Consider the following 20,222-nt stretch of genomic DNA (forward strand, 5'->3'; position numbering starts at 1 on the left):
TGTGTGTGTGTGTGTGTGTGTGTGTGTGTTTTTAGTACTGTGCAAAAGGCCAGGGCAGATGTATAAGAAATGCTGTAAACTAAGAATGCTTTAAAAAAATATAAATAATTGTTTATTTTTATCAATTTACAAAGTGAGCGGAATAAACCTCACTTCAAAACCTTTGCCTTCAAACCAGCATCAATTGTGTACTTTTTCAAGTGTATAGGTACACTTGAAAAAAATCTGTCAACGTTGAGGATCATAGACACCGTGGTTGGCCAAGAATACGTAGTGCAGCAGATGAAAAACACATCAAGCTTATTTCACTTTGAAATCGGAAGATGTCCAGCAGCGACATCAGCTCAGAACTGTCAGAAACCAGTGGGACCCAGGTACACCCATCTACTGTCCGGAGAAGTCTGGCCAGAAGTCTGGCCAGAAGTGTCCTTTATGGAAGCCAAAAAGCCATACCTCCGACATGGTAACAAGGCCAAGCAACTCAACTATGCACGAAAACATAGGGACCAGGGTGCAGAAAATGGCAGCAGGTGGTCTGGACTGAGAAGGCAGTTTGTTTGCCGAATGGGACAATAATGAGTGTCTGCAGGCAACAGTGCAGCATGGTGGAGGATCCTTGCAAGTTTTGGGCTGCATTTCTGCAAATGCAGTTTGAGATTTGGTCAGGATTAATGGTGTCCTCAATGATGAGAAATACAGGCAGATACTTGTCCCACTGCAGAATAAATTTGGAAAACACCCCCAAAACGTACAGCCAAGGTCAATAAGAACTATTTTCAGTGTAAATTACAACAAGAAGTCCTGGAAGGGATGGCATGGCCCTACAGAGCCCTGACATCAACATCATCGGGTGTGTCTGGGATTACATGAAGAGACAGAAGGATTTGAGGAAGTTAGTTGGTTAGTTCTCCAAGATGTTTGGAACAACTTACCAGCTCAGTTCCTTCAAAAACTGTGTGCAAGTGTACCAAAAAGAATTGATGCTGTCTTGCAAAGGGTGCTCAGACCAAATATTGATTTGATTTAGATTCCTCTTCTGTTCATTCACTGCATTTTATTAATTGATAAAAAATAAAATATTAACACTTCAATCTTTGAAAGCATTGTCAGTTTACAGCATTTTGATACCAGCCTAAAACTTTTGCGTGTGTACACAGTATGCAAAGTAACTTGATTTACATACAGTGATTTTATTTTTTATTTTTTTTAATGAGAATCATTTTTGAATCAAATCGATATTGAAATGAATCGTGACATTTTCTGAATCGCACACCCATACAATAACGTTGTTGAATATCCCAATAAATATTTATCTTGCAATAAATAAAACTGATATCAAACTGGGATATTAATACTCAGTTCTGCCTTTCTGCTGCTTTCAGTTTACCGCTAAAATACAACAAGCTGAACTGGAAAGGAAATCATTTCCAACATTATTTTATTGAACATTGAACTGAATGGAAAAGGCACCATTACAAAGAGAACGATGTTTAAGTGTTTTAAGACTTAGGAACTGAGAGAATTGTATCTAGGCTAAAGGGCATCTCTGAGTCATATTTCAATCACTTAATAACCATAAAAGACAGAATCTTACAGACTTTTTTCGGGGTTGTTGATAATTAAATCCAAACTACCATTTTACAGAGGAGATTGGTGTCACTATTTTGAGATTTGGCATATATTTGGGCCTTTTTTGAAGAAATGTAAATTGTTTGTGCTTTAGATTAGTTATAATGTTATGTTCATTTTTGCGTATAGGAAAACTGTTTTAGACAACACTAATGCTTGTGTGGCATTGCTGTGGGTGTATTATCAATAAATATGACATTATCTTGATTATTGACATAAGTAAATGACATTAGGGCAAAAGCGTCCGGACTTTTTTTTGAATAAATCTCTGTATTTTGTCAACTGTATAAGTTATGATTATTTCTTCACAGTGTGACTCCCAAGACATATGAAAAGTGAATTAGAGAGGAGATTGGCTTAGATTGTCCTGCTCTGTGTGTGTGATATCAATGCATATCTGTAAGATTCATGTTCCGTTTTGTTTATTTGTCTTTAAGGTCTTACAACCATTTTTAACATTCAAGTGACCTCACAGCAGCACAACATTCTAATAGCCCAGTTTGTCTTGAAAGAAATGTTGTTCATATCTCGACTGTAGATAACAGGGTTGATGTTTTACGAGCTTTTTTAGAAAATAAATCCAGACAGACAAAGAATTGTAAAAATGACCTTAGGTCTCTGAGGGTTAAAGTTCAGTTGTCTACTGATGCAGTCTTTTGTGATGTGTTTATTGTGCGAGTTGATATCACAATGACAAAACACATTAATTGTGCAGGCCTATTTGGGATCTTTATATTGCCCATTTTATGTACTAACTTATCCTTTATCCTATAATGAGGGTGGTCTTAGATGCGTCACGGTCATTCACTGTTTTGTTTTTTGAAATGATGAACCATCTCATCAACGGCATCGCAACCTTCTCTCCAGGGTAGCACAGTACAGTTCTTCTCAGCCTATACTTATTTACTGTTTATTTTACTCCCTGTGGCCAATCATGCTTAAGGTTTGCTTGGCTCCTTATGTTTGCCTAAGATCAGGTTCTGGGCCTATCTCAAGGCCAGCTGCAACTGAAACCTAGACACCACTGCATCAAATAAAAACCCAGAGCTCTGGATCAATGAGGTCAGTGTCTGGTCCCTGAAGTCAGTCGGGGGGAGAAGAAGGTGAAACTCCATCCACTCCCATGACATCAGAGAAGCTAAGGGGCCGCTTCAATAGTGCCTCACTCCTCTAGTGCTACAGTCTTTATTTTAAGCATAGATGTGCTGATGGCTACATGGGTCATACGACCAGTTGTTGTGAATGTGCTCATTGTTAAACACAAAACAAGTTTTGATTGTGGATCACAGTACTCCCAAATCAAGAATTTAAAATGCCTGGGAAACTTGGACGTTCTTGTGATAAGCTAACAATGGAGCCATGCTTGTAATGCGATGCTTATTATCACAACATTTCCATATTCTACACAAATGGGAATATTTATAGGTCTTTTCTAAATTTTAAGCAATACCCTACATCATTACTTTTCAGTAAGAGCTTTTCTCCCTCCCGTAAAACAGACTGCTGAGCTGACGCACATTGCACGTCTTCTTTACTTACCTGCTTCCCTATTACAGTCATCTTTGCAATCTTCCTGGCTTTCAGGTTTACGTTTGATGCCTGACACAATAGACAATCGTTGGACTGCTTCTGAGATGAAATCATCCCCTCTGTAAATTACAAAGAATGTGGATACTGAGAAATTTGCTCTCGACTCTTTGGCAGACGTTACTGTTGAAGGCTGAAAATAATTACCCGTTTATATCTGTTATTTCAAGAGTACAATTGGTAGGGGGAATTTATGTCTGAAGAGACTAAACTGTGGAAATGGTAGCTGGCATTTCTTCAGGAGCCTGACCTAGCTGTGGTATATTTGGATAACCCTGTCCATAGCTTGGCATGAATGTAACATTTATACAGTGCTACATGGTGGCTTTCAAGTCACTTAAAACGTACAATATGTCACTTTCGGCCGCTAGGGTTCTTTCAGCCAAAACAGCGGATGGTAAACACAGAATTTTGTTGACATTGGGAAGTTAAATTATGAGAGTTGCAGTTTTTAGTCTTAAACATCTGTTAATGGACGAGTTTACCCATTCAAGGTTATTCACGTTACATTTAATGTTTATGTCATTCGAATAAAATGGCTGCGTTTCCCCCGACACAATGTTTTTCTTGATTTGATTTTTATTGGTAGCTGACCAGTTAGAGAGAGAGCCAGCAAGCTAATAGTAGCCAGCAGCTAAAACACAAAATATGCAATGTCAGCTTTTGTTGGTTTCAACACAGGGTTTGTTGAGGTTTGTTGTGGCGCTAGCTAGCTCAACGAGACTGAGAGACGGGTGTGGGTGGGGATTGCCGGGGGATTTTTTAGCACGGACACTGGTAGCGCTAACGGAGACATAACCAACGTTATGGATGACCACTGTTGTGACTCGGATGCTGGGTCTGATCTGTGTCCTGATGCTTCATTAAAACGCTAAACTGCTTAGTGTTGTAAGCACCAAGCACTGGAGTTAAGTGCTGGCCGGGTGAATTGCTGTAATGAAAGTGGCTGGCTGCTAGCTAGCTGGGGGCCAACGGTAACTAGCTAGCTACATGTCCTGCGGCTGTTGTCAGCTGTCTTCCCGACTGAGTCTTTCTGCGCCGGGAAAGTAAGGCAGACACACCGGGGTGTACTAGCTGGCTAAATTAGCATTAGATTGTTTATTTGTACAGCGTTTCTAGTGAAATTAGTCGTGGGTTAGTCCACCGCTGTTAACCGTGGTCAAAACAATCATACTAAAAATAACTTTATGAGGGTGTTGAATAATGATGTAACCTCATGTTACCAAGCATTAGTGTTATCGTTAGCAACTTGTCAACCAGCATATTGTAGTAACGTTAAGCTCGATCGATATTGATATTTATCGATAAATAAGGTCATTGCGGTAATACTGTTATTGTTCATAAAATAATGATGCATGTCAAAAAAAGATTTTTTGTGACATTGTATGATTACAATTATTCCTGAAGTATCATCTGGGTGACCATGTTATGACGGAAGTTACGAGTAACCAGAAGGTGAAAGTTTACATGACGCCACTGACAGGCGACTAAAGGAAACGTCCCGTGTCTGAAAATAAAATATCAGATTACTTGACTCTTGGATTGACCTTTGGTGTCAACATTTGGAATAGCGTAAGAACACAACTCATTAAAATATATAAAATAGGTATGGTCGTTTTTAGACACTTTAAGGCAGAAATGTTACGTATTGTACCTTTAAACCGAAATATAGATTCACCTCGTTGAGTATTATTAAAACATTGTCTAGGAGAGTCAAATTGTAATCCTCCTGCATTGTCTCTATTCTTTTCCTAGGTCTACAGAGAAGTATTAGAGCCCTTGAAGTTATCAGCTTTGATGCAGTACAGGTACAGCTACCTATATTCAAACAGTTTGTAAATGTACTTTTGGTGTGTCTGGAGCAAATGGCACAGTTGGAGAATAAAATTTGAATGAAGGCTGTGCAGATAGAGAATAGATTATCTTGGTGTTATGTCAAAGGGAGGTTTGTGTGAAAATGTGGTTCCAAATAAGTACTTTATTTAAATTCCTAGTTATGTTTTATAAACCTCAAATGCATGTTGTAGTTGTTCATCATATCTATAAATGAAGGCAAGAGAATTTGATCATTGTCCGCTTAGAAATTTCCCCCGGGTTAACCCTTTATTGTTTTACTCCCACAGAAACTCTGGTGGTAGAAAGAATATGAGGCTGCTTTTATACTGTGACTACTGCTGCACATAAGCCAACACTGGCACAGATTACATTGTATAATAGAAATACCTCTAACTCATCAATTGGTTAAAAATCTCCTGTGATGTAGAATATCCATTCTAGCCACTCTGACGTCCTTTCCTTTTTCTCTCCCCTCCCTTCCAGTGTACCAATTGCAAGATGACGGAAGAGGTCATTGTCATCGCCAAGTTTGATTACATGGCCCAGCAGGACCAGGAGCTGGACATCAAGAAGAACGAGCGCCTCTGGCTCCTCGATGACTCAAAGTCCTGGTGGAGGGTTCGAAATGCCACCAACAAAACAGGCTTTGTGCCGTCCAACTATGTGGAGAGGAAAAACAGCGCCAGGAAAGCTTCTATTGTCAAGAATCTTAAAGACACACTTGGTAAAACAAATCACTTATGGTTTCTTCAGTTTCTATGTGTTGATATCAACTTGGGATAATAATCATTAGCCAGAAATTGTTTTGAGTTTCTACAAAGTCTTTTTATTTTACGGAGCTTACCTATATTTGCACTCTAACATCTATGGTATTATTACGTCTTCAGTCACTCGTTACATCTTTTTGATAAGAGACTGATTTGCTTTGTGTTTCATACACAATTGGTTATTATTGTTTAAAATGGAGTAGCATCAGAGAGCATCTTTTATCTAGGCCAGCACTACCCCAGTTTGTTGTTGACCACATTGTTGCGGCATCTAATCTAGCCTACTGTATAACAGCCTCCACAATAAGATGGTTTTAGGCTGATGTCTGATTGGTTGAAATGCTGAGAGCTATTTTCTTCTCACAGCACACTTAGACTAAAGCTTTAGTATCTAATTGAAATGTCTATGGTGCAGTGTTGAATGTAATGCAGTGCTTTTCCATTTACTCTTGAAACGTTTGAACAGGTAAGGCAGTTTTTTTTGGGGGGGGGGGGGGGGGGATTTCAGATGTTTTTCGGAGATTAAGTATAGATGCAAACAAAGTTAGGATTTTAGTTTCATTAAAAAAAGTAAAAAAGGTAATGTTTTCTTTCGTGTTGACAGATCTAAAAATCTCCGGCCCTTTTATTTTGACCAGAATTGATATGACACAGGTGCTGTTTGCTCTGTCAACACAGCAGTAATATTTCTGGGCACTGCCATTTGCCAAGGGCCTTGTACTGCCGGGAGCAAGCAAAATGTGACTGTGTATGTAAGCCAAGGTTACCATTTATCTTAGCTTAATTCTTCTTGATGACAGACATTTATGGTAATTTGGGATGCACACTCTGACTACTAGCATCCGGACTGGCACACAGCCAGACAACCTGGCATTTGTTTGCCTATAATTTCACGTTTTTATAATTTCTCCAATTTCTTTTTATTTTTATAAAAGGCGAAGGTCTTGTCTTTAGTTTCTCACTCTAATCTAGAACCTGTTCTGCTCTGAAGGGCATTGTTGTCTCATTTAACAGCATGGTGGGATAACCATGTTTGTTGGTGTACTTTGACCATGTTTGTTTGAGCCAGATTAGCTGGAAGGTTTAAACACCAGCATTTGACACAGAATATCTACATGATATTGACAGTCAACCGTTTTTTTTTTTTTTTAGGCTTAGGGTTGTTGTGGTTGTGAAATTAACACAGTACTTTATAGTTATGTAAGTGTATAGTAGTTATTCACATTCTTGTGATACTGACAACAAAGCGGATGTCAGGACCTGCTGTTTATGGGCCCATATGACATAAATATAACATCAAACCACACTTGTGTGTAGCCTTTGTTCATTTATGTGGTAATGATGACATACCCCAGCATAGGGTGACCCCCCTGCAAGGAAGCCCTGGGCCCCCAAGTGGATTTTCCTTGCACAGTGGGACTAAAAGAATTGTATTCTGTGTACTTCTAACCAGAAGTATCACACACTGCATTGTTTGCAAAACACTTATCTGTTGAAAATGTGAGCTGTGTCTTCCTGTTAACTGCAGTGTGTGGTTTTATGTATGTGCAAGTGTTGTGGTGAGAAGAGACTGGTAACATTCTGGCAGCGCCGTGTGCTGTAATACTTGCATGAAAAGTAATGTAAGAACAGGACGAGACGTTGCGTTTTTTAAATATATATATATATATATATATATATATATATATATATATATATATATATATATATATATATATATATATATATATATATATATATATATATATATATATAGCTTATATCTTGCTCATTTTTTGGCATTTATTTCATGATCCTGTTAACATGTATTTTTTATAGCTGAATTAAGCATTTACATTGTTTAACTGCTGCACTTTTAGTCTGTCCAGTTTTTCACCTTCAAGATGTTTAATAAGTCTTACGACTTATAAAACTAACTTCTTTCATATTCGCTGAAAATTACCCCATGTTTGAGTAGTACTACATTAAGCAAGTAATTAAAAAATGAATTCTCCCTTGTGGGGGAAGGGGCTTTGGAGACAGTCTGGTCTTTAGCAGAAAGGGGGGGGCTTAGAAGTTGTCGTTCAAATTCTTTGGCTAAATCCTGGATCTTTCACAATCCTACCTCCAGCACCTTTAAGTCTGTATTTGTCCGTTATGTGTAGTGTGTATGCATGAGTGTGTGCGTGTTAGTATGTGTTGTTGGGTGGGGGTATGTTGTGTCATGCACCAAAGACATGAGCCTCCCAACAATTTCCCACCTGTCACTATATCCATTGATAAAATATCCTCAGGTGAACAGCTGCACGACACACACAGGCTCAGGTCTCACTCACACATAAACCCAATAAAACACGGACTAACGTAACACACGAGTTAAGGCAAAACTGAACCATGTTAAACACTAATACAACATTCGAAGCTTGTAAATACTTCACCTTCATTTGTAAATTTTTTTATGACCTATAATAAGATTTGAGATATTTTAACTAGCAGATTGTGGGTGTTTTTTTTCTTTAAATGTGTGGAATAGCAATAAGGGAAGCAGCTTGATGACTACACTTTCATATGTTATGTAGGAGGAAAAATGCATCTCTGTTCTTTTTCTTTTTTGAATCAAGCCTGTTGCTGGGTGTGGAGTAGTGTCATCGTTTAAAAGAATGTGTGAGGCCATGTTCGATCTGCGGATGGCTGTTTTGTGTGTGTGTGCGCGTGTGTGTGTGTGTGTGTGTGTGTGTGTTTGTTTTAAGGACTCATGTTTCCTGGGTTTGTTGTAAAGTTATAAGTTGTCTCTACAAACAACTGCAGTCATGTGACACTGAGCAGTCACTGACTCACTCAACTGTTTCCACAGATCCTAACTAAAAGAGTTTCTTTAGATCCCTCTTAGAAATACCAATCTGCTGCTTAATGTTGATATGTCAAAAAATCTTTCAATTTCTTTTATCTCTCCTTCTTTCTCTGTGTCTAAGCTTCAATCCACTCCCTCCCTACTTCTTCCCCTTTCCATGAGGCCCATTTACTCTGCCTTCCAGAGCTAGACTGCAGGCCTCTCTATACTGCACTCTTATTGGCTAAGACTGACCACATGGTCATGGAGTGGGCTGCCCTGCTTTGCTTTCCGCCCAGCTTTTCTGGGTGTTCACATGGAATAACTCTACATCTGCAGTGGGAAGAGAGCAGGGGCCGGGAAAAGAGACAGAGAGCGAGGGAGAGACAGCAAGCCCAAAATGGACATGGCTAACCTATTCAAACATTTCTTTCGTGAGTTTTTAACTTTCCTCTTCTTCTGCTGTATTTTCTTGTTTTACAAGTGGGGTAAAGAGCTTTTGTCCATGGTTTTGAGTGGTTCTTTTCTCTCTCTCTCTGACTGTGCAGGAGCGGTTGTCAAATTTTTTTTTCTCTTTCATCTTCCCTTTCTAATTTTTCACTTTGGTTGTAAGTCGGTTACACCTTCAGGTCAGCCAGACAAATGTGTCATATTTAGGGCAGGCGGGAAGAGATTTATATGCTAACATGTTGCTGTGAAAGAGAAGTTGTCTTAACACCTTTTTGAGACTGTGTCTGTTTGAGCGGCTGCAAAGACTGGGTGGATATACTTTTGAGAAGCCCTACCGAGCCAAAGCCTGTAATTGCCTCAGCAATCCTTCTCTCTCTTTCTTTGACACACAAACACACACACACACACACACACAGTAATCCTACTCCCATTTTTTTCCAGCATTTGTCCTAGTGAGTGGGTTGCAACTCAGTGGATTACATTATTATGCTTGAAGACCCCCCCTCTCCACCCTGTTTAGGAATATCTAAAGACATAGCCTGTTTTCTTTTATGCTACCCTCAGGGCAAGCTCGCTCACTCTGGGAGGGTCCACCCCCCCCCCCCCCCCCCCCCCCCCCCCCCCCCCCCCCCCCCCCCCCCAACCCCACCGCTAGTCATGAGCTACAGTTGAAGGGACGCGGGGTGCTTATGTAGAACACTGTAGTCATTGTACTGAGAGGAGCCAGGGGTCTCTGCTGATTGATGGAACACGGGCTCCCATCTCCCGCACCTCGCTATGTTATCAGAGGAATGTCCTTGCCCCGGCAGCTCCGTGGGCCGTAGATACTTTACAGCCACACTGACACTTTTTCAAAAGGCCCTAGCGCACACCCATGCTGTAATCTCACCTTGTAACTGTTGAGTGGTATCTCCTGTCTTCTGCCTATCTTCCCTAGTTGTGTGTGTGTGTGTGTGTGTGTCCTGCTTGTAAAAAATCCAGAGAGTGTAAAGGGCTTAGAGAAACATGGAGATGAGCTAACAAGCCTTTTTCTTGTGTAAACTGAGAGCTGTTAGTCTCCTCTTTCTCTCTTTCTTTTCCCCTCCCTCTGTTTCCCTGTTTGTCAGCCTCCCCAGCAAGAGGAAACTCTAATTTAAGCCACATTTCTCCCTGAGCGTTAGGAGTGCAAGCCAGAGAGGAAGTGAGAAGTTAGAAGGAAGTTGAATCATTGTCCAGGGTCTGTCTGTTTGACTTTCTGGCAGTCTCTGTCCCTCACTCCCTCTTTCCAACTCCCGCTTCTTTTCCCCAAACCACTGTTCAAAGCAAAAGTCATAATCATAATTAAGAGATTGGTGGGAGAGTCGTCAACATCACTTAGGCCTTAAGATGTTTTTCTCTCGTAAAGCTGTCCACTCATCGTTGTTTTCCTGTGTCTTTTGCCATAAAGAATTGCTTAACAGGAAGTGAGCAGTGGTTTGGGCTTGTTGAAGACTTAGCAAGCACTGTGAATATGTTGGTACTGAACAGTGGAAATGTCTACAACACAGCTCCCCTTGTATATCAAACGTAATGGTTCAACTAAACGATGAGTTGATCGACAGAATATGAATCTGCAGCTTTTTTTAAATAATTAAAACAATTCAGTATTTTTTTTTAGGCCAAAATGCCAAACATTTGCCAGTTCCAGCTTCTCAAATGTAAGGATGTGAGGATGTTTTTCTTTGTTGTATACAATGATAATCTGATAATAGCAAAAAATCTCCATCACGAGTTCCCAGTGCCCATGATCACATCTTAATATGTCATGCTTTGTCTAAGCAACAGTGCAAAAAGGAGATATTCAGTGTCCTATCATAAATGAATAACATTTTTGCTTAAAAGATACTTTGAATCAATTTATAATTACAAATCGTTGCAGATTAATGTTCAACTAATTGTTTCAGCTCTAAGGGTCTAATTTGCTGTTTTGAATGGTTTGGGTGGTTGTCTGAGAGTAATCTCCTGTTAAGAGCTGAATTGGTTTGCGATCGGCCTATAAGACTTAATGCTATCTAACACGCTCGCCTCACATTGAGAAGATTGGGTGCTTGCTCCTTCATGTGGATAATAATAATATTTTAAGGTACTTAACTGCAGTGCTGTCCAAATTAGCATGTGTTCATTCTAGCAATATGTATCCTAAGTAATCATTTTAAGTCCATGTCATGTCTACAGCTTGCTAGTGAATCCCATACTTTTTTGTTATTGAATGAAATGTAGTACAGAGTATCAAAATGTCATGTGTCTGGTCAGTTTTGTAGTGTTTTTTTGTTTTGTTTTGTTTTTTGGATAGGTTAGTTTCTGATTTTAAATGAACAGATTTCCCATGTGTGGCTTGTCTTTAGAAAATATTTAAAAACTTTGGCTTCTTTAAAAAAAAAAAAAAAGTGGTAATGTAATTGGTACCAAAACTCAGGTATCATGTTGGCACTCAGCTCGAGTCATTAGGCAGATTTATTTTAAGGGGGTTATACTTATCTCTCATTCTAAAAAAGGACGTCCATGCCCATTTTTACATATAGGTGGAAGCTGGAGTTTGTGTGTGAGATAACACAAACTCATTTGAGTGTTGAGGCAGTGGTACACCTACGTACATCAGTAGCCATGCTCGACTCACACCTAGGAGAATATCCAAAACACAATAAATAACTCCTGGAATTAATATACAACCACCTTGTTTTACTGTCAGGAAGGGTACTACTTGGCATAGTACCTGACAGTAACGCTCCAGAATGTCCAGAAGCTGTAAAAACTAAATGCAGCTCTGTGCCTCCATCCCTCCCTCTGCTCCATCACAGAGACTGATGGCTGCCGGCTTTTGATGTCTCAGATGGCTGAAGTTGAAAGAGCTTTGCATGTTTACTGTGCAGTTATCAGTCAGCCATGTTAGCTGCTTGATTGAAGCTGTCATCTTAAAAGGCACCCCAAACCATCCCCATTGAAGAATACGCCAACTCGCTCTTGTGTGTGTTCCCTTTAGATAGTTAGACTCACTCTTTCTGACTGCACATGGTGTCCTTACATTTATCATGTTTCTCATGCTAGACCATATGGCTGAGAGTTGATGTGTTGCATCACATGTCTGGTAAATGCGAGTGACACATTTTTTAAATTGCCATGGACACATAGGGGATAGACATTAGGACATGATAGGGAATCACCAGTGCTGTACTTATCGGATGAGCAGCAAATTCGGGCTCTAAAACATGTATTTTTTTGTGAGCAAAAACTGATCTGATTTTCTGTTCAAGTACGGGGATGTTCAGACACTGTCAGACAGGCTGACGCGGGGTGTTGTCGTCCACAGAGGAAGAACCCTGGAATGGAGGGAAGTGGAGGGGTCGAAAGGGCCCTGGCAGACAATGGACAGCCAGCCAGCAAAGGGAGCCCAGAGTTAAAAAACAAAACTAGTTCCCGTCTGTCACTGGTAGCCAAACAAACTCCCCAGCACTTTCTTCTCTTCCTGCTGGTGCACCTCATCTGTTAAAAAAAAAAAAATATGAGGTCTTTGTCATGTCAGTGATTTACTGCCATCTGACGCAACCTGATTTCCTTCCTCCGCGTCCTTTACTCAGGAAATGCACAGGAAAAAGCATCTGACGTTGAAACAGAAAAGTTTCCAGTGTATAGTATTTAGTTTATCTCCTGTCTTGACGACCCTTCCCAGGTAGCAGTATATTGGTGGCATGGTTTGTGGATTTTGGGCACCAAGATGACTTTGCCTGTCTCAGCTAGGGTGGAGCCATCGGGGGTGGGGGTTGTCCTGTTTGTTTGGGGGGTTGTCGTTGTGTGTGCAGGACCCTTTACGTGATCCAGTATTTGGTTTTCTGTTAGTTATTGGCAACCTATTTACTCTTAAATTCATTTCTACTCCTCACATGGCTGTGTTGTGGTAAAGGTGGTAGGTCAGCACAGCACTGTGGCCTTTTTTGGCCAGATGGACTGTCCCATAATTAAAGATTCCCAGCTTCAGTCCCAATAACAACCAATGATGTGTATGTCATAACAACTATGAGTCCTGTCTGAAGAGCTTGACCTCAATCTGCCCAGTCATTGTAACTGTAACTTTTATACCATATGTAGTTTCTTGGATAGCCTAGAGCACGTACATCCCAATGAAGAAGGAAACATGTATGCTACATTATAAATATTGCACTCAATTAAGCTACTTCTTTTTAATAATAAGATGATGGGGGGGGGGGTGAAAGTCTGGCAAGATAAGACCCTCAACTAAATTGTAAAAGTAATCCCAGTTGTTCTTCACTGCCACACAAGGGAATTCTCAGCAATTAACCTACAACAGTAGGACAGATGTGCCCTCAATGACCCTTCTATTCTCCCAGTATCATCTTCCTTATAGCTGTGCAGACAAATCCCAACTTCCCTTTACTACCTCAGTTTAGATTGTGCATCTAGTCAAATGCGCTGGCGCTGGGCTCTGTGCTTTTTTAATGCAAAGTGTTCGTGTGACTGCAGCAGGAAGCAGCCAATGAAATCCATGACAGGGACACAGATAAGGGCTGTGTTACCTGGCCAGAGAGATAAAATATGAGCTCACTCAGTTGTCTCCATTGTCAGCTGGAGCTGAAAGATACTTTATTTATGCAGGGTTGACCCTTAACCTTTGTTTGGGGCAAACTAGGTCACTTCCAACTGTGCGCAGAACACATCCTGGGTCTTGCACCTGCCCAAACATACACATATTATGTTGTAGCTGTGGATTCTGTCAATTTTGTATCTTTTTAAACCTTAAGGAGGAGTAAGCTGTTTGTGTTGGTGTGTGGATATAAACTTCAAAATCAGGTTTTGTGCCTGCCTTATTTGACTATGTATGTACACTACCGGTCAAAAGTTTGGGGTCACTTACAAATTTCCATTTCACTCCATTATAGACAGGATACCAGCTGATCTGGGTGGGTGGCTGATCTTTAATGCAATATCTACATTTCCCATTATCAGCAACCATTCATCCAATGTTCCAAATGCTCATTTTGTTTACTAATCTGATATTATTTTAAAAAACTAACTAAGAAAACATTAAATAACCCTTTTGCAATTATGTAAGCACATAATGTAATCTGGAAACTGCTGCCCTGGTTAAAAAAAACAAGGCAACTGATCTCAGCTGGGATTCTGTCTATAATGGAGTCCAATGGAAATTTGTGAGTGACCCCAAACTTTTGACCGGTAGTATGTATATACACATACATATATTAAAACAATTTATGTTTTGTTCTTGCAGTTCTCCCTATTGAGTTATTAAGACTGCACAGAGGCATAACTAGACCAAGCCTTCACGTACAGACATCAGCTCTTAACACCCCGTCTGCAGTCTGTAGTTATCTACAGTGGTGTGACTAATAACAGGGTCTACCTGGAAGCAATTTGGCATTGGACTCTCAGCACTACCATGAAATTTGTCTGCACTCCTTAAGTCACGGACACTTTTCAGTACCAATGTATCTGTGGTAAAGCAGATTCAGTGTGGCGTTGTGACAGATTAGTCACGTTCCTTGCTCAGAAAACACACACACACACACACACACACACACACACACACACACACACAATCCTCCCAGCACTGTCCTGGAGACTACACCCTGCCTTCCTGTATAATTTCAGCCAGCTGACTTTTGATTATGCAAGCAATAGCTCAGCAAAGCAGAAAATCTGAAATAGAGTCACGACTTTGGTTTGCTCATGTTGTCTGGTATCAATGTCTGTCTCAACTTTGCTCTTGTAACATCATCCGTTAGTTCACAGATCTGTAATAATAACAGGAACAATATCATAGCTTTGCAAGAACGAGCAAAATAGTGGACTGTTGCTTTTCACAAATAATGTATAGACCAACCAAGCTGCTTAGAGCTACTTTCTGGTATCTTGGAAAGTTGGATGAAGGTATAATCTCGCCACTGCCTCCACTGCTGGCTACACACTTGTTTCATAGTGCTGTTAGCATGCCAGGCTGCCAAGTGGAAATTCTTGTCCAGTAAGACGATGGCCACAGGCCTGCCAAAGCTCAGTCTCTGGGCTCTATAACCCAGAAAAAGGCTGAAGGGCTTGGTAATCCCCCTTCTGTTAGCCTCAGGGCTGTTTCGACATGCCAAGAGGTTGACTGCATGTAAAATAAAATTCAGCCTGCGGTCATTTCTTGTGACATTTAGTCTGCAAACTGAAAGTAGAAGCTCATTCTCTGCTAGCCGTAGTTAAGGTTTTAATAAATGTGCCCTTCTAATCATCCCAGCTCTATGCTGAAGTCAAATGGTCAGCTCAGTGGGATGCTTGGAGCGTGATGGGGTTCGGTGGGGATGGTGACGTAGACAAAGAGCTAGAAGCTAGAGCGTTTGCTGAAGTGGGACGGTGTTTGGTATCCAGCTGCTGTGCCAGCAAGGCCGCAGGTGTCGGGGGCAGCCAAGGGGATTAGCACAATGTGATTAGCAACAATGAAATGTGACTGAGCCTTTCATGCCCAAAGAGTCTAAATGAAGTTTGTAGTTCATTTCGATGTTAGTTAGCAGTACTTTGATAACTGTGTCTACATTTTTTAGTTTCCCCAGGATTTATAGGCCCATGCCAAAACCGGTTTTCATCCCACTTGGATTTCTTTTTTTCTCGACCACACCAGCATTGCTTTTTTGTTTCCTCAGCACCTAGGCCTAATCCCCAAGAATGTATCTGGATTTAGAGTGTAGGGGGTTAGGCCACTGTAAATGTGGAAAAGGAATGATTTTAGCCCTTCTTACTGACCGTCCCTGTATATCAGCTCAACCCCTAATACTCATTTTGGCTGCTTGGTATTCGTCTGGGATTTTTTTACTCCTCCACGTTTTTAGAGGTGTTTTTTTAAAGGTGCGTTTGTGGTTTTTGTTTTTCTGTTGAGACTTGTTCCACATCCGTAGAAGGGTGTGAAAAATGTGAATTCCTGGGACTTGTCTTTTAAGTAAAATAGTGACTTTTAAGTTTTAATTCACACCAAATGATCTAATTACGTTTCTGACCTAATTCACTTGACTTAATTTTAGTGTAGATGAGGATGATGATTTCCCTGTAAACTCTTACACCTTTTCTTAATTATTTTCTCTAGGAATTGGGAAGGTGAAGAGCAGAAAGGGGGGAATGAGAGACACGGCCTCCAACGCAGACGCAGACATGTATGCAGACAACGGCGAGCGGCTGTACGACCTCAACCTTCCCGCCCTTGTCAAGTTCAGCTACACAGCTGAGCGCGAGGACGAGCTATCTCTGGTAAAAGGCACGCGGGTGGTGGTGATGGAGAAGTGCAGTGACGGCTGGTGGCGCGGCAGCTACAACGGGCGCTCTGGCTGGTTTCCGTCTAACTACGTGACGGAGGACATGGACGGGACGGCGGGGGGAGGCGGCATGGGTGGGCTCGGAGACCCGGCCGGATCGCTAACGGAGAAGCTGGCGGCCGTAGTGAACAGCACCACAAACGGGAATAGAGTGCTTCACACGGTGCAGGCGCTCTACCCTTTCAGCTCAGGCAATGACGAGGAGCTGAACTTTGAGAAGGGCGAGGTTATGGAGGTGGTGGAGAAGCCCGAGAACGACCCGGAGTGGTGGAAGTGTCGCAAAGCAGACGGACAGCTGGGCTTGGTGCCTAAAAACTACGTCACTGTGCTGGACTCCAGCTCCCATAAACCCGGAGCGGGGCCTGCTGGGCCGCCCACACCTGACTGTGACTACATCTCGCCCTCAGGCACCGGGCGCTTCGCCGGAAAGGAGTGGTACTACGGAAAGGTGACGCGCCACCAGGCGGAGGTGGCCCTCAACCAGAGAGGCATAGAAGGGGACTTCCTCATCCGAGACAGCGAGTCGTCGGTCAGTAGCCTACACCTGCTTACCAAACCACCATTGATGTGTTGTATCTGGTTTACAGCATTAAGACCCCTTTACATTGTGCAATTTGAGCTGTCTGAAAGTTGTCAGAAATGTTTTCAAATCTTTAGTCTTCGGTCCAAAAGGGGGTCCTAGATTTCACTGTGCATCTACGTATGGCTGAATTGGAGCTTCGGCGACTGTCTGAAATGTAGGACAAAATTGTGTGAGACTGCTGCTGTGAATGCTACAATATTGTCGCACAGTCTGAAGGCGCCGTTACTCAGGAGGTAGAAATGTTAAAAGCACTGGTTGAACATTTATATATTATAACCTTGTCTTTCCTTTTCTTTTTCTTTTTTTACAGCCAAACGACTTCTCCATCTCCCTGAAGGCGCAGAGCAAGAACAAGCATTTCAAAGTGCAGCTGAAGGAAAGCCTTTACTGCATTGGACAGCGCAAGTTCAACTCCATGGAAGAGCTTGTTGAACACTACAAAAAGGCCCCCATCTTTACCAGTGAGCAGGGAGACAAACTGTACCTGATCAAGGCCCTGGCTGCCTCCTGATCCCTCTCTCTGTTGCACACATGCCCTTCCACACAGGCATAGACACCTATACATTACCTGCATTCATATATATACACATACAGATACTTACGCCAGAACACACACTAACATATAAAACTCCAAGCCTGAGGACTAACACATCATCAGGACTTCAATGCCCGATGTGTGAGCATTCCAAGAGGAGGTATGGAAAAAGCATGGGAGAGACATGGAGGAATGGAAGGGGGAGACACAAAGACAATGGACTCCTGAGAATTGACTACAGACCTCTTGGTCGCCTATTTTAAATTATCCAGATGTGTTAGGTCATAGGCAATGCCATTTCTTTCCACCTTGATATCTATTAGAGTTGCATTTAGTTTCTTTTTTTTGTTTTAGTTGATAATATATAATCTTTTTAACAGTTTTTTTTAAATGTGATTTTAACTGTATCCAAGACACAGCCACCACCTGTATGAGGCATTTTTCTTTTTTTTTAGATGTTTGCAAACAAGCCTGCAGACATCTACATTTCAACTCATTTTTTGTGTTGTTTTTCTTAATTCGTTCTTTATGATTGTGGACATACTAATCCACAACGTCTGCTAACTGCTAATCATGAATAAAAATAAGTGACCAAAATATATTTATTGATACAGTTCTGTTAGGTTCATGGTGGTAGAGATTGGAATATCACACTGGCACACATCTGTGTTTGGGAGGATTAGGAGGATTCCTCTTCCTGTTTGTCAAACTAGTTCAACTTTCCTTTTGTACAACCAAACTGCTTGTCTCACACATTGCTGTATCCATATCATGTGAATGTTACAAAGCCGAGGCATCACAGGCAGCGCGGGGCTGACTTCGCATGTGTGCATGCAAACGGAGAAGTGTCCTCAAACCTTCACTGTTCACTCTCTCTCCTAAAAGAGAGATCGACAGTCCATGTGAGTGTCTGGGAGTTTATCTACAAGTCTAGAGGTCATGTGAAGAGTCAGAAAGTACTTTAACCTCATAGTCCGGAGACTTCCTCAGACTTCATCCCCCCCTCCCCAGTTTTTTGCAGTTGAACGGGAAGAAGGGCAATGGGATGGGTGTATGTTGACAGCAGTGCAGCTTACACTCTCTCACTCACTCACACACACACACACACACACACACACACACATACCCCATCTCTGTGGCGGTGGGAGGAGAACTGGAAGAGCAGTCTAGAGGATGATGTCACTGCATCTGAATTAGTGATCACTAGAGGGAATGGAGGAGTTAAGGGGTCACCCAGGTGTGGTGTTTGTGCGGTTTTATACATCAAGCTAAGAGACACCCTCCTCCTCTAGAAGGCATAAAGGATTTCCAGAAAAACAATCCCTTGCAGCTAAGTACTGATAACAGAAATGCTTGATGTTTTTATCTGATATTTCGTCATTTCCTTCCATGGCCTATATGTCTTAAGAAATTTCCTAGTTTGGGAAATTCATCTATTTTTTTCTCTTCCAAATATAGGATCGTCAAGCTAGAATACAGTTCATCTAAATGTGTTCCGCAGGACACTTGGTGTATATTTACAGTGAACGGGTGTTTGTTGAGTGAAAATGGACCAAGTAGTGTTTGAATGTTGAAGAGGCAGCTAGCACCAGCGCCGTCAATCAGAGCAGCGTTGGCAGGGAGATGACGATTAAGATCCCCGTGCTTGTGATGAGTTCTCCAGCTGTAACCGGTTGGACCCGAGCGGAGAGGGAGAGGGAGAGAGAGAGAGAGGGGGGGGGGTCATAGAGAAGGAATGGAAAAATGGATCCTAAAAAACAAAAGCAGTGAAGTGGGATCTAGGGAGGAGACTTGGAGAATGTGTTCCACAGAATAGAGTATCTGGATTATCGCTCCCAGTGACATACAGCTGGGGAAACGAACGCAGGCCAACGCTAATGGGTCATAGTAAAGAGTAAAGGAATTAGGATAGGAGGGCCTTTAAGGTCTAATTAATCCAAGCATGAAAAAAGTCAGTCATGCCACAAAGAACACAAAACATGGGTGTAAACCCCTTTTTTTTTTTTAACTTCTTTAATCCATTGGCCAGATGATTGACAAAGCTATTCATATAAGAGCTGTGTGTGTGTTGTTTTGGAGCTGTAAAAGAATAATTATAAGCAGTGAAACCGTAACCTTTCAGTTTGATTAATGAGGGGTTAAAAATGGCAAGTTCTAATTACGCACCTGCAGTACCAGTCATCAGTAAATTTAAGGGAGATTATATCTTATTAAACAGTACAAAAACAACATTCCTCTTGTTTAATACCAAACATGGTTAAGATCACGATGTAAATTACAGGATTGTTTATCCGTGTGGCTTTAAGTGATTTTTGTTCATTTTGGGTCCCGAATCTATAAATGTATTCCCTTCATTTTCATTTATCCCTTCTTGGTTTCTGAGTCGTCAGTGACCAGCTAAGTATTTGGGTGACAGGAATCATTTCCTTCACCCAATCCCTGGCTGTTGTATTGGTGTCATGTCTTCTGACACTTTATGTGAGACAGTATTTGCTTACAGTAATAACCAACTGTTGTCAACAACCCATTTTCTTTGGTGAAATTTCTTCCCTTGACTTCCAGTTCTAAAGAATCTTCAATATTACGCAGCATTAACATGACAAACGCCAACGCTATGTGCCCCAGTTTGAAGGATTTAGCAGATTTTAATGTGCCTTCACAGCTTCCTGTCAACCAAAGGTTTAGTCCCCCCCCC

At 41.4% G+C, this 20,222-nt stretch overlaps 1 protein-coding gene across 3 annotated transcripts in view; it reads left to right on the top strand.

The window, feature by feature from the left end:
- The window catches only part of nck1b (NCK adaptor protein 1b), a 33,185-nt gene that overhangs the window by 10,509 nt on the left and 2,454 nt on the right, over window positions 1-20,222 (top strand). Inside the window, exons 2-5 of one of the 3 annotated variants that reach the window (XM_034861805.1) lie at window positions 4,972-5,024; window positions 5,536-5,776; window positions 16,184-16,938; window positions 17,303-20,222. The exon at window positions 17,303-20,222 is cut by the window's right edge and continues 2,454 nt beyond it. In XM_034861805.1, the coding sequence (XP_034717696.1) occupies window positions 5,551-5,776; window positions 16,184-16,938; window positions 17,303-17,503 (1,182 nt within the window). In that variant the 5' untranslated portion in view covers window positions 4,972-5,024; window positions 5,536-5,550 and the 3' untranslated portion in view covers window positions 17,504-20,222. Of the gene's footprint in view, window positions 1-4,971; window positions 5,025-5,535; window positions 5,777-8,933; window positions 9,063-16,183; window positions 16,939-17,302 lie in introns of those variants that run through there. The other 2 variants (XM_034861807.1, XM_034861808.1) reach the window with 2 other exon arrangements.

The sequence above is a fragment of the Etheostoma cragini genome, chromosome 22 (assembly GCF_013103735.1).
Source record: "Etheostoma cragini isolate CJK2018 chromosome 22, CSU_Ecrag_1.0, whole genome shotgun sequence".
Taxonomy (NCBI): Eukaryota; Metazoa; Chordata; class Actinopteri; order Perciformes; family Percidae; genus Etheostoma; species Etheostoma cragini.